Raw genomic sequence first — 15,085 nt, forward strand, 5'->3', positions numbered from 1 at the left:
TGACCATATTAACAAAGTCGTACAATATAATGATTATCATGTAATGTTACCCTGTTCAGCAATATCATAAGAATAGTTTGTGTATTTTAGCACACGCTTGACGTGACACACGGAGCTCCTCTGCCCTCTAGTGTTCATCACGAGTCACTGCAAACCATCACTACTACTGAACAGTGCTGAACAGAACAAAAGTCCAATTATATTAATTATGATTATGTAATATTTCAATATTATATATTTTATATGTTGCAAGCAAGATTTAAGATTTACACGAAGGCCAAGACATTATTATATCATTTAAGTAATCTGCTATATTATTTAATAATTGATTATGTGGCATGATGGTTGTAGATTAAAACTACATGAATCTCAAACTCAAATGTGAATATGAACAGCTTAGAATTAAATTAAAACTAGAATATTCATCAGTGATTCCTATTTTTTATAGCATGTCTGACTCTTTTTCTCTGGACTCGAATTTCCTTTGAGATTCCAAATGCTGCACAAACCAGATGTGCTGAAAACACAGTAAAAACTGTTAAATGATTTTTGTTATATTTAATAATAACAATCCTGGTAATAAACCAGGATTGTTATTATTAAATATAACAAAAATCATTAACTGAAATTAGGCTGAAATAAAATTTTAGATGGAAAAATTAATCCAGTTAGTTGCCAAGTTTTTAAATGTATTAAACTTACTAAGTAATATAACAAACTTTACTAAAATTAAAAAAGAAAATAAAGCTAAATATAATAATAATGATGATGATGATGACGATGACAAAAGCATAAAAACATAACTAAAAACATTACCAAAACAAACTAAAATTAAAATGAAAACTGAACGTATAAAAACAAAAGCTTTTTATTGCTATTATGTGAATATATAGTAAACTGTAATTTATTCCTGTGCTCAAAGCTGAATTTTCAGCATCATTACTCCAGTCGTCAGTGTCACATGATCCTTCAGAAATCATTCTAATATGATGATTTTAAGAAACATTTCTTATAATCAAAGTTGAAAACAGTTGTGCTGCTCAATAATTTTGTGGAAACCTTTTTTAGGATTCTTTGATTAATAGAAAGTTCAAAAGAACAGCATTTATTTGAAATATAATCTTTAGATCAATTTAATGTGTCCTTGATGAATAAAAAGTATTAATTTCTTTAAAATAAAATAATAAGCTCTTCTAAATTCTGAACGGTTGTAAGCTATATAAAATACTTCAGAATCAGCAACAGTGACACACAACTGAAAATAATAATAATAAAAAAAAAATAATAATAATAGAATACACCACTGAAACAGCATTTCATGTCATAAACACACTGACTGAAATATGCGCTTCTGTTTGGCTGAAGTTTAGTAATAACACAGATGTGAGGACTCTTATCTTAACGCTGCTGAATTATTACATGTTTTAAGCTGCTTTGATAATTCCTCAGATTGAAAGTTTAGAACAATAATTATTAATTATTCACAATATGTACATTTAAGACATTCACATCTGATCATTTCAAGGCTAATGCTGACTGATGTTTGGGTGAGAGCACATAAATGATGCTGTAGCGCCGCCTACTGGACAAACACTGAATCAGCCTAATGCTCAGACTGTCTATGTCAGGGGTTCCCGAATACATTCCTGGAGCATCCCCAGCACTGCACATTTTGCATGTCTCCTTTGTCTGACACACCCATTTCAGGTTTTGTAGTCTCGACTAATGAGCTGATGATCTGAATCAGGTGTGTTTGATTAAGGAGACATGGAAAACATGCAGTGTTGGGGAGGCTCCAGGAATGTGTTTGGGAACCCCTGGTATATGTTAAACTAAAAGGGCAGTTATCATGTGGAGCGGTTACTGAGGACGGTGCAGGCGTTTAGTGAAGTCTGATGGACTCACCGATGCCACTGTTGGCCCCTGTGATGAGCACCACCCTGTCGGACAGGTCGCGCCCGTGCAGCACCTCCAGAGCCGTGGTGTTGCCGTCATAGCGCTTGGGCTTCATCTGCATGTCCTCCACGGTGAAGGCCTGCCGCGGGTCGAAATACGTCCTGCGCTTGTTGATGTGACTGATGAAACAGCACAAGACATATATATAATATATTTTATCAAATAGAAAATGTATTATACAAAATTATAATACGACAAATGTGGCGCTTACCATGACACAAGGTTCTGAAATGGGCGGGGCTTAGCGACCGGACATCTCTAATTGGTCCATGCGATAGATTTAAATAAAGACTCTTCTGTTTTATTTATTAGTTTAACTTATTTATTTTTATTAGTGTCATTATTATTCAGGTGTAAATTATTGTCCAGAGTAGCACGGATATTATTATGATTTAGCTTTTTGCTCATAGTTTTTTCGGACAAAATAACATATACTACATAATATTTGTATATATAAAATAATATGATAATATAACTCAAAAAAAATATATATAAATATAAAATTTATTAAAGGGATAGTTCACCCAAAAATGAAATTTCTGTCATCATTTACTCACCCTCAAGTTGTTTCAAACCTGTATGAATTTCTTTGTTCTGCTGAACACAAAGGAAGATATTTTGAAGAAAGTTTGTAACGAGGCCACTTTGGGGCACCATTGACTTCCATAGTAGGAAAAAAAACTACTATGGAAGTCAATAGTGCCCCAAAACTGTTCAGTTTAACACATTCTTCAAAATATCTTCCTTTGTGTTCAGCAGAACAAAGAAATTCATACAGGTTTGAAACAACTTGAGGGTGAGTAAATGATGACAGAATTTTCATTTTTGGGGTGAAATATCCCTTTAAATAACTTCTATAAAATCTTCTATTTATTTATTTCTACAATGTCTAAGAACTGTTCATTTATTTCAGTACTTATTGTAATATCTCTGTATGTATTTGCTTGTGTACAAGTTTAATTTATCAGGAAGAAAATATTGAAAATGTTTATTGTGCATATCTAAAAATGTATTTTGTCAAGTGTATTAAAATTAATTTGTAACACTTTACAATAAGGTTTCATTAGTTAACTACATTAGTAAACATGAACTAACAATGAACAAAATTTCTAAAGCATGTATTAATCTCAGTTATGCTCATTTCAACATTTACTAATACATTATTAAAATCAAACGTTGTCTGCTGTGCTAATATTATTTACTGAATTGAGCTAACATGAACAGTTGTATTTTTATTAACTAGCATTAACAAAGATAAATAAATACTGTATCAAAAAATGTTAGTTAATGCATTAACTAACATTAACTAATGAAATCTTACTGTAAAGTGTTACCACTTTATTTATTATTAACTAGCCTAAAAGCTAAGAGACACAGACAAACTCCAATTCTGATTTAAGGGAAACTATAATATATTATATGATTCATTGCAGCAGAATATGTTTCGTTGACTGATTCAACTCACTCAACATAGATGATTTGGCCTTTATCATCGGTCTCTTGCTCCCATCCATATGGCAAATCTGAAGAATAAAATAAAAATAAAATCTGTTGCTTACTTAATCATTTATTGATTTGTCATCATTGCATATCAAAAATCTCTTGTAAAAGCTCTACACACTTCAATAAAGTGTATTAATCACGTTGAGATATTTCAATAGAGCTGTGATGATCTGTTATTGTTAAACCCATCCTCATACCTCCAGCACAGCGCTTCTTCTTCCCAGTTTTGGGATGCTCCCACTGGGTCTTCATTTCCTCATGGCTGAAACGAATTATGACACTTGATTTACAATGTCATCTGTCAATTATTCTATAAATCACATCACAGATACTCTTGGGTTGCTATACACTCCTATCTCTTGTATTACTAGCATTAATGAACAGTGTAAACACACATGCTCATCTCAAACGTGGGTGTTTTGTGTGTCAAACACTCACTTGGCATAATAAACCCATCCGTCTGTTGTGGATCTCTCTTCCCAGCCGGGAGGAAGCTCATCTTCACTGTCTGTATCGTCCATTCCAGCGTATTTAAGAGCTGCCATCGCGGAATGATGGTTTTAAAATAATATAACTCTTTCAACTTCTCAGTGAAATTTCGCTAACAGCAAATTCACGTTGCTGTAATCCTGCTGGACCACTTCCGCAATAATAGCATTACGACAAGCAAATGGGCGGGGCTTAGCGACCTGAGCGTGTCTAATTGGTCAGCTGCGATGGCTCTAAATAAAAACATTATTTGAATACTTGTGACTTATATTAAAGTTTATTCGTGTCATTTTTCAAGTGTAACATAATGCTTTGCCTTTATGATTCATGTTTGCAAAAGAAAATCAATATTTTTGCCTTTTTTTCTGACAAACTTACCAGATACACAAATGGAAATGTAGTAAACTTGTATTTTAAATAATAATAATAATAATAATTTAAAGATTATTCAATTATTCTAAAATTTCACATCAACTCAACATGTGTGGCCTTTTAGACATGTATATTGGCCTTTTCAAAGATTGTGATGTATCTCTTCCTCAACGGTCTTCAGAAAAAGAAAAAAAAAAGCACAAACATAGGACGTCACGTGTCACGTGGTACCTGTTTCGTTTTTCATCGCTGTTCGGGATGGACCAACCAATCTTTTGCGATTACAGCCAACGGTTTTGTTTCTTCTTCTTCTTGTTATAGACATTTCCTTTTCTATCTCATGTACGAATAGATTTAAACAAAATGACTCAGCCTGCAAATAAATGTTAATAAGATAAAAGCCGTTTTGGTATTTGAATGGGTCTCAGTGAAGGATTTTTGAGCGGCTACCGGAGCGCCGCCTGCAGGAACAAAACTTAATTAGTATTATTATTAGCAGACAATATTTAACGACCAACGATTTGAACAAGCCTTCGACTTGCTCCTAATGGTTAGTCAATACTTATAGATATTAAAACTGTGAAACAACATGACATTTAGCTCACATTTCAGATATTTCCCACCATAATGACCACACGCTTTATTTAAACCAATGTTGATATTATGAAAGTTAAAAAAAAAAAAAAATGCATAGACCTTTGTACATTACTTTATTGCTTAGTTTCATTTGAGTAACTTACGTCTTTCATAACAGCTCTTCCAGAGTTTTGGTGGCAGTAAACAGGTAAATATTACTTACACAGTCATACACCTCAGCTCATTGGACTGTTTTCACATCAACATGCTTATAAAAAAAAAATAACCAGGACAATAATAATAATAATAATAATAATACTATTGTCAGTGTTATTTCATTGTGGTGATCAAAAACAAAAATTCCTAATGACAGCTGCACATCAATTCTCAATGCGTGTATATTCTGGAGTCAATATCTAGAGAATATATAATAAATAACAATAACTAGCTGACAATGAGTAACTTCATAACCTCTGAGCTCTAAAGCCAAACTTCTATTAGCCAAATGGACTTGCGTGAACATAAAATCAGTTCATCTAAGGCCTCCGTTCAAACAATCAAAAAGTGTATGGCAAGTCCCATTATCATCAGCAGTAATGACAATTAAAATGAGATTAACTATTAACTATTCTAAACAAAAAACATTTGTCACATTCGTCCTTCGCCGCAGCACTAGAAGTGTGATTATTTATCTTTGGGAATCCATGTTTCATGAGTTCATTATTCATTTCAGATGGCATGTACAAAAATAAATTTACAAGCAAAAGAAAGGTTCACAGTGATCTTTGTCTTCGTGCGTCCAGCACTCGGTGTCATTTCATACTTTATATTTCTCTTTTGCGCTGTCACTTATTATACAGATATGCTGAAATATATAAAGAGAGATAGAGAGAAGGTGTCAATACATCATTGTGATCAGACAAACAGATAATACACAAAACTGACATCGTACTCTCAATATACACCAGGTTATGCATTGCACATTTACAACATTACATCAGAAAGGACCGGGACAAAACACTTACACTCAAATCCCTGAAATATTCATTGTAGTCTAAAGCATATCCCACGAGGAACTTGTCAGGAACTTCAAATCCAATATCTACAAGAAGAACAAGACAAGACATTTAAATATACACACACAAGGGGAAAATTAAATTATATTTAACAAGAAAGCTCAGATGTTTTGCATTATCTTCAAATTAAGCACATTCCAAAAAACATATATAAAAAATATAAATTAGAATATTTAATACTATAATTAGAATTACATAATATTTTAATGACAATTAAGCACATTCCAAAAAATATATAATATTTAATATTAGAAATAGAATTATAATATTATTTTCATGACAAATAAATTTTTTATATATATATATTATATATATATATATAAAAAAATAAAAAAAATGATTTAATATAATTATAATCAGCTAATGGAGAATATCAGAGAACATCTCTGATCAGTTTTCCACCAATCTCACAAAGAAATGTCAATCATATTTTGCCCAAAAAACATAAAAAAAAAAAACAAAAAAAAAAAACCAGCGAAGTTACATTTTGCAGATTTTTTGCTTTTATGACAATTATCAATTGTATAACAATCATGGTCCCCATAGAGGACATTATTTGACTGTCCCAACTAGAGAGGACCTGCTACACAGCAGATCAATGGTTCCCAACCTGTCAAAAACCTTTAGTTTTTGTGAGTGCTGCACACTATCAGCCACTCTCTCAACCTGCCGATCACATGGTTATGACGCAGAAGATGCGAGCATTGAAGGTTGAGAGCAGCTGAGCTAGAAGATTCCTCGTCTTCTTGATCACAGACTCGCTTCAGCTCGAAAGTGGAAGTCAAGAGCGAAAGAGTGACATTTGTGCTTGGAGGATGGATATAAAGAGCTTATCAGCTTTCGGTCTAAAAGCATTGCATAACTACTCTGAACACGGACAGATGAGCGCGTGTCTAATGTCCAACAACATAAATGCAGGGCGTTTTATTTCTCTAAGTGATGTGGATTAAGCTCAAAATGTTCATAATATCCAATAAAATCCAGTGATGAGAAATACAAAGAACTCACAGTCGGGTCGGTATCCTGAGCTCCTGGGCGTCCTTTTCACCAGTAAACTGAAATTAAATGACATTGAATTCAATACTGTGAGACATTAAATCAAAAGAACAACATTTGAATAAACAACAATCTTATTTTAAACACTAATGCCCTGTAAAAGACCATTTAACCATTAATGAACAGAAACATCTCTAAAGGCCAGTTCACACCAAGGACAATAACTATATTAGGGTTCTGTTCATTATAAGAGCACTGCAGTTTTGTCATCTGTCTCTTTAAAGCTCTTCTTTGGTGGGGGCCTTAAATGTTACATGTACTGAATATACACATCTAAAACATGGTTAGAGGATGACTATTCTCTTGATTTGCACTTCAGAGATGTTTACGCCTTACCTGACAACTTTCACCATTTTAGGATGACATTCATTTAATAGTTTGAGCAGCGTTTCCATAGTTCTTCCTGTTTCCACAATGTCCTTGGGGACAAAAAGAGAATTCATTTGCTGTCAGTATCTGTTTTTTTATCTCACAGAACACAACACATTTCACACAAGTTGGTGCAAACACAAATTTGACATGAAATGCGAAAACTATATTGAATCAAAAATTGAATCTCACCTCGACTATGAGCACATTCTGGGAGGAAAGAGAGGAGACAAATTAACAATCTGCTTTTTTTAATCATATCCAGAGTACAGTATCTCACAGAAGTGAGTACACCCCTCACATTTTTGTAAATATTTTATTATATCTTTTCATGTGACAACACTGAAAAAATGACACTTTGCTACGATGTAAAGTAGTGAGTGTACAGCTTGTATAACAGTGTAAATTTGCTGTCCCCTCAAAATAACTCAACACACAGCCATTAATGTCTAAACTGCTGGCCACAAAAGTGAGTACATCCCTAAGTGAAAATGTCCAAATTGGGCCCAATTAGCCATTTTCTCTCCCCGGTGTCATGTGACTCGTTAGTGTTACAAGATCTCAGGTGTGAATGGGGAGCAGTTGTGTTAAATTTGGTGTTATCGCTCTCACTCTCTCATACTGGTCACTGGAAGTTCAACATGGCACCTCATGGCAAAGAACTCTCTGAGGATCTGAAAAAAAATAATTGTTGCTCGACATAAAGATGGCGTAGGCTATAAGAAGATTGCCAAGACCCTGAAACTGAGCTGCAGCACGGTGGCCAAGACCATACAGTGATTTAACAGGACAGGTTCCACTCATGGTCAACCAAAGAAGTTGAGTGCACGTGCTCAGAGTCATATCCAGAGGTTGTGTTTGGGAAATAGACGTATGAGTGCTGCCAGCATTGCTGCAGAGATTGAAGGGGTGGGGGGTCAGCCTGTCAGTGCTCAGACCATACGCCGCACACTGCATCAAATTGGTCTGCATGGCTGTCGTCCCAGAAGGAAGCCTCTTCTAAAGATGATGCACAAGAAAGCCCGCAGACAGTTTGCTGAAGACAAGCAGACTAAGGACATGGATTACTGGAACCATGTCCTGTGGTCTGATGAGACCAAGATAAACTTATTTGGTTCAGATGGTGTCAAGCGTGTGTGGCGGCAACCAGGTGAGGCGTACAAAGACCAGTGTGTCTTGCCTACAGTCAAGCATGGTGGTGAGAGTGACATGGTCTGGGGCTGCATGAGTGCTGCCGGCACTGGGGAGCTACAGGTCATTGAGGGAACCATGAATGCCAACAGAGCATGATCCCCTCCCTTTGGAGACTGGGCCGCAGGGCAGTATTCCAACATGATAACGACCCCAAACACACCTCCAAGACGACCACTGCCTTGCTAAAGAATGTCTCCAGACCTAAACCCTATTGAGCATCTGTGGGGCATCCTGAAACAGAAGGTGGAGGAGTGCAAGCTCTCTAACATCCACCAGCTCTGTGATGTCGTCATGGAGGAGTGGAAGAGGACTCCAGTGGCAACCTGTGAAGCTCTGGTGAACTCCATGCCCAAGAGGGTTAAGGCAGTGCTGGAAAATAATGGTGGCCACACAAAATATTGACACTTTGGGCCCAATTTGGACATTTTCACTTAGGGATGTACTCACTTTTGTGGCCAGCAGTTTAGACATTAATGGCTGTGTGTTGAGTTATTTTGAGAGGACAGCAAATTTACACTGTTATACAAGCTGTACACTCACTACTTTACATTGTAGCAAAGTGTCATTTCTTCAATGTTGTCACATGAAAAGATATAATAAAATATTTACAAAAATGTGAGGGGTGTACTCACTTCTGTGAGATACTGTATATATACTAATGTTCAAAAGTTTGTGCTCAGTACAATTTTTTTTTATTATTATTAATACTTTTTTTTAGCAATAATGCATTAATCAAAAGTGACAGTAAAGACATTTATAATTTTAGATTTAGACAAATAAATAAATGCTGTTCTTCTGAGCTTTATATTCATCAAGGAATCCTGAAAAAAAAAAAAATGTATCATGGCTTCCACACAAAAATTAAGCACATTAACGGTTTTAAACATTGATAATAATCAGAAATGTTTCTTGAGCATCAAATCATCTTATTAGAATGATTTCTGAAGGATCATGTGACACTGAAGACTGGAGTAATGATGCTGAAAATACAGCTTTGATCACAGGAATAAATTACAGTTTAAAATATATTCACAAAGAAAACAGCTGTTTTAAATTGGAATAATGTGTCACAATTTTTACAGTTTTTACTCTATTTTCAATCAAATAAATGCAGCCTTGGCGAGGATTTTAAAAGCATCTTACTGATGCCAAACGTTTCAGTGTAAAAAAAAAAAAAAAAACTAAACAAAGATTATACAAACTCACTTTGCCAGAAAGAGCAGATAATTCATCTCCTCCGATAACCTTCACACAGTTTGTAGACTGGTCATTCTGGAGGAAAATCAGATCAGAAATAAAGACTTTAAATTAATGTTACAGGTTCAAAACAACTGAAGTTTAATAACATCTGTTCTGATCTGTGACATACGGACAGTAATGCAAAAATGGGCAGCTTGTATTTCTGTTAAAACACTCATAACTGCCAGTTATTTGAGCCTTAAAGTTGTGTAAATGGTGGAACTACTTTTCTATTGGATGAACTTACAGTTATACTGTGGATACACCACTATTAAAATTCTACTGATAAACCAATGATTACTTTCACATTATGGTAATTAAATGATAAACATTGATAAATGCTAGTAAATCATACAGTATTTTGTCTAAAAAGAAAATACTAAAAACTAAAATCATTTTAAATGCTACTAAGAATCCAGGCATCACTAAAGTATAATACTGTATGAAAATGGATATTGTTTAAGTTATTAGCTTTTGTAGATGATTTATATTAGATTTTGTACATGAAATGTAAATTCATCTATTTTCTAAATGCAAGTAATTGAACCTATTGAGAACGATTCATCCATGCATATATTTCCTCTTTTTTTCCATCATAATTTAACAAAATGTCATAACTTGATCTTCCGGTGAAGCATCAGACTTCTAGTCACGTATGCCGAACTTCTCCTATCATTTATTCACTTTAAAGTTTAAACTCCGTTCCTATCTTACAACCGACTGCAAGCTTACATTCAGATCTGCATCCATTTTTGAGGGCAGCACTTTCATACATTTTTTTTTTCTATTTCAATAATCCGTTTCGCTCAGATGTACATGACGAAAAGATCTGTCACAACTTCCATTCCATCACAACTTTAAACACTAATTTTAAGTGAGCAAAGGCAGTCAAAAAGGAGATCTTTTGTCTCAGTGTTCCATACAGTGAAAATTGTCTATCACTGAATGAACAAAAACAGTATCTTTTGTGTTCTGCTGAAGGTTTGGAGTGACATGAGGGTGAGAAATGATGACAGAACTGTCATTTGGAGGCAAACTGCTCCTATAAAGGTGCAGTAAGCAATTTCTGATATTTGAAATCAACCCAAACAAACAACCCTTCCTTCATTGCTCCGCCCCAAAATGCACAAACACGCAATGCCAGAGTGGATGTCTCTTTATCATAGCTGAAGTAAAATAATGCTTCACAAAAAATAAAGATGACAAAAGAACGACAAGAAAAAAATAAATAAAACATAAAAATAATAATGAGAATACAGTACACAGGAGCATATACAATCAAGAGTTGGTTGTTATTCGCCAGCAGCTCCAGACAAACAATGACACTCAAAACTGTCCTGTTACTAGAGCCAACATTACAACAACAGCATATCTTGGTTCTGTGAAACATAGCAAAACCAATGTTACTCACGTATGGAGCAGAAACAACGCAACCTCGGCGCAACCAGGCCTTCCCGCTTATGGCTCTCCAGCGATTTTCTAATATTAACGCGGGTCCTAAAGCTCTAGCCTGATCATAACCCTTCTTTTCCCAGTGATATTCCTCTGCGCTTTTCTCTTTTGTAATGTCTCTCAGCCATCTCTCTTTCTACAGTCTGTGGACACGCCCCCTACTGCTGATTGGCGTCAATGGAAAGCATATTTACACTGTCTGAATCATTCCCCATCCTCTATATCAGTGGTTCTCAACTGGTTTGGCCATGAGACCCACATTTTCCCGTGGTCCTTAAGTTGCGACCCACTTTTTAGGAATTAAGTGAAAATAAAGTGGCATTTTGGGGTTATGGAAACAACAGTTACCATGGTAAATACTGTAAATACATAATAGGCTACTAACATGAACTGTTAATGAAACATGGAATCATGTTAAAGTCCCCCTTAAAACCCCCCTGACACATTTTGATTTCAGGGGAACTTTAAGTTGTATTTAACCCTTGTCATTCTTATAAGGAACTTGTCAATGGTGCAAGCTACTAATAAAATGTTCCATTTGTATGTAATAATATGAAGGCAGACCACTGCATCTGAAATGAGTGACTGGTCAGTGTTAAATATGACTGTATGCAGCTCTGTGATTTAGTGAATGACTGTGGTAGATCTGGCACTCACTGAGTAGCTCTTTAGCCTAATGAAATCCACAGTCAATGGCACAGACTTATCGCTGTTTTGATTCAGCGTCTTGATGTAATCCATCAGGTCTGCAAAGAACTTATACCCTCCTTTCAGAACGCAAAGAGCCACGATATGATGTCCGCCCATGTCCCGAACGATATCTCTGGCCAACCTCTCAGTCCTGCAGAGAAGATCAAAATTAAAGGGTAGAGTATTTTGACATGAAGGCTTTCATTAAAACTGGCTGAAGTCATGCCAATAATGACAGTCAAGAGATTCTAGGGGAAATTTGTTAAACAAATACATGGGAAAGCCAATTCAAATCACATGCCTCTCCTATTGCGCTAACATCATTAACTAAATCTACAGGGGGAACACAGGGCTCTTTTACTATCGAGGGCAATCCACGGCCACGTCAATAACACAACTGTATCATTTCACAAATGAGCACTTCCCAATCTCACCACAACAACCAGATATAACTCGGTATTAAAGACACAGATGTAGGCCTACTACTGATTAAATGTACCTGTCCTTAATGAGGCCGTTGGGTATTATGACACTGTCCAAATCCTCCTCATAGTGTTTCGGCACACAGAAAAGACTCAGTTCGTGCCCTTTGCTGTCATCAGCTATCTGCAAGAACAAAAAAAAAAAAAAAAAAAAAAAAAAAAAAATCTATTATAGCATCTTTTTATTACACAGAACCAATTATGGTTCCACAAAGAACCAGTGAGCGGTTCTTAAAAGAACCATTTTGTGTGTGTGAAGAACTATTTAATAATCGAAAGAACCTAAAACAAACCTTTTGTGGATTGGAAAGATTCCATGGATGTTAAAGGCTCTTCATGGAACCATTTATGCTGATAAAGAATCTTTATTTTTAAAGGGTTAGTTCACCCAAAAATGAAAATAATGTAATTTATTACTCACCCTCATGCCGTTCCACACCCGTAAGACCTTCATTAATCTTCAGAATGCAAATTAAGATATTTTTGTTGAAATCCGATGGCTCAGTGAGGCCTCCGTAGCCAGCAATGACATTTCCTCTCTCAAGAGCCATTAATGTACTAAAAACATATTTAAATCCGTTCATGTGAGTACAGTGGTTCAATATTAATATTATAATGTGACCAGAATATTTATGGTGCGCCAAAAAAACAAAATAATGACTTACATAGTGTTGGCCGATTTCAAAACACTGTTTCGGAGCGTTATTAATCTTTTGTGTCGAATCATGATTCGGATCGCGTGTCAAACCGCCAAACTGCTGAAATCACGTGACTTTGGCGCTCTGAACCGCTGATTCATAACACTCCGAAGCTTCCCGAAGCAGTGTTTTGAAATCGGCCATCACTATAAGTCGTTATTTTGTTTTTTGGCGCACAAAAAAAAAAATATTCTCATCACTTTATATTATTAATATTGAACCACTGTACTCGCATGAACTGATTTAAATATGTTTCTAGTACATTAATGGATCTTGAGAGAGGAAATGTCATTGCTGGCTATGCACTGAGCCATCGGATTTCAACAAAAATATCTTAATTTGCGTTCCGAAGATTAACGAAGGTCTTACGGTTGTGGAACGACATGAAGGTGAGTAATAAATGACATTTTCATTTTTGGGTGAACTAACCCTTTAAGAGTGTAGGAATCCACTAAATCAGGAATTTCACATGAGGGCGAAAGATTTCACCATGCAGATTTCGCATTTGCTTCATTGACCAACAGAAAGCTACTTGAACGGGTCTTCTGTGTGAGCTGAGCTATATCGCTACACCAATAATGATAGACAATGGAGCTTATGTGACCACAACTTTAGCGAGCAGAATGTCCACACAAAGCTACTGTCATTTGAAATTGCCTTCACGTGCTTGTTGGACGTCTAAATTATTATTTGAAAGGGGTGTTCATGTTCAATTTCCAAGTAAACATGCATTTATGATCATTCAGATAGTAGGCCTATACGTAAAGGCAGAATTACAATATAGCGCATCAGTCTTATAAACTATAGTTTATCATTTTACCCTTTTTGGAGCTTGACAGCTGTAGTCACTTGCTTATAAGCACTGTATTGAAGAGCAAAACTTAATTTTGTGTTCTACAGAAGACTTATGGGTGAGTAAATGATGCCATATATATATATATATATATATATATATATTATATATATATATATATATATATATATATACCCCGTAAATTACTACTTTGAACCGATCTAACCAATGGCGTCACCTTGGCAACATACCCGCTTGTGCGTACAAACCGGTTTAGAAGACGATGAATTACGGATTTCGCGTTGACACTCTATTTGTGTACATAATTTCAGACTTTCATTACATATCAATTCAAACGTGCGCATTAAACCTCATGAGGAATGTGAATTATTTACTAGTTTGTGGACACACACAGTGCCGAACCACACCTCATCAACCTGTCGAAACGCTGAGTCTTCATCTGACGCGCGTCTCACAAAAGGCGTGTTAAATACAGCAACAAGGTGCGCTGGTGCCTCTTACCTCCAGATACGCGGCCATTCTGCTGTGTTTGTCCTTCAGGTCGCTGTTTTCGGACTCATGCTGGTGTCTGTCTGCAGGAGTAGAGCGGCTCGGTCTGTTCGCGTCACGGTAAAGCGCTCGTCTGCTGTGCGTGAAGTCAACGCGACGCTTTCTAAACCCTGACGTCACAATCCATTTTACCCAATAATCTGATTGACCTGCGGCAACCTGTGCTTTAACAGCAGAAATATGGAGTCAGCGCATTTCCGTCCCAGCACTGAACGGGTCAGTGTGTTTTGAGCAGTACTCATCAGTGCATTAGCCTGACGGGATGGTGATAACGCCGCGGTGACGTCAGACGGAGCATATCATAAGCAGTAGAGTGTGGACTAACTGATAGATAGGGCTCTGTCAAACTAATGTAGCCCAACCTCTTCTCTTGACTGAACCTGCACGCACGAACAAACAATCCTGGTCAGAATTATTGGCACTCTTTTGATGAATTTAAATGAGTTCCTCTAACAAAAAAAAAACAAATGAGACTCACCTGTGCGTAATTTTCAGTTCACGTGACCTGATTTAACCAATGAAGTTACAGCTTCCAGCTTCCACCACTTACGAAGAAAGTGTAAAATTCTC

The 15,085-nt window shown here is 35.9% G+C and overlaps 2 protein-coding genes across 2 annotated transcripts in view; both read right to left on the reverse strand.

Moving 5' to 3' along the window:
• wwox (WW domain containing oxidoreductase) overlaps positions 1 to 4,126 on the reverse strand; it is a 251,547-nt gene extending 247,421 nt beyond the window's left edge. The window contains exons 1-4 of the mRNA XM_051883600.1: positions 3,898 to 4,126; positions 3,657 to 3,721; positions 3,422 to 3,479; positions 1,906 to 2,075 (exon numbers count right to left, since the gene is read on the reverse strand). Coding sequence (XP_051739560.1) covers positions 1,906 to 2,075; positions 3,422 to 3,479; positions 3,657 to 3,721; positions 3,898 to 4,004 — 400 coding nt within the window. The 5' untranslated portion in view covers positions 4,005 to 4,126. The remainder of the gene's footprint in view (positions 1 to 1,905; positions 2,076 to 3,421; positions 3,480 to 3,656; positions 3,722 to 3,897) is intronic.
• Positions 4,127 to 5,013: 887 nt separating this feature from the next.
• On the reverse strand, positions 5,014 to 14,766 carry hprt1l (hypoxanthine phosphoribosyltransferase 1, like). Its single transcript, XM_051883635.1, has 9 exons — positions 14,468 to 14,766; positions 12,472 to 12,578; positions 11,940 to 12,123; positions 9,798 to 9,863; positions 7,590 to 7,607; positions 7,365 to 7,447; positions 6,981 to 7,027; positions 5,922 to 5,998; positions 5,014 to 5,761 (listed from the first exon to the last, which is right to left on the reverse strand). Exons 1-9 carry the CDS (start codon positions 14,483 to 14,485, stop codon positions 5,714 to 5,716), a joined length of 648 nt encoding a protein of 215 aa, XP_051739595.1. The 5' UTR covers positions 14,486 to 14,766; the 3' UTR covers positions 5,014 to 5,713.
• Between the last annotated feature and the right edge of the window lie 319 nt (positions 14,767 to 15,085).

Source organism: Ctenopharyngodon idella, chromosome 24 (assembly GCF_019924925.1).
Source record: "Ctenopharyngodon idella isolate HZGC_01 chromosome 24, HZGC01, whole genome shotgun sequence".
NCBI lineage: Eukaryota > Metazoa > Chordata > Actinopteri > Cypriniformes > Xenocyprididae > Ctenopharyngodon > Ctenopharyngodon idella.

Excerpts from the sequence above, each read along its gene's own strand:
- hprt1l (XM_051883635.1), bottom strand. Across the intron at positions 9,864-11,939 it reads TTAGGCTAAAGAGCTACTCA|AATGACCAGTCTACAAACTG; the intron begins GTGAGTGCCAGA and ends ATTTTCCTCCAG. Across the intron at positions 5,762-5,921 it reads AATATTTCAGGGATTTGAGT|CATATCTGTATAATAAGTGA; the intron begins GTAAGTGTTTTG and ends TATATATTTCAG.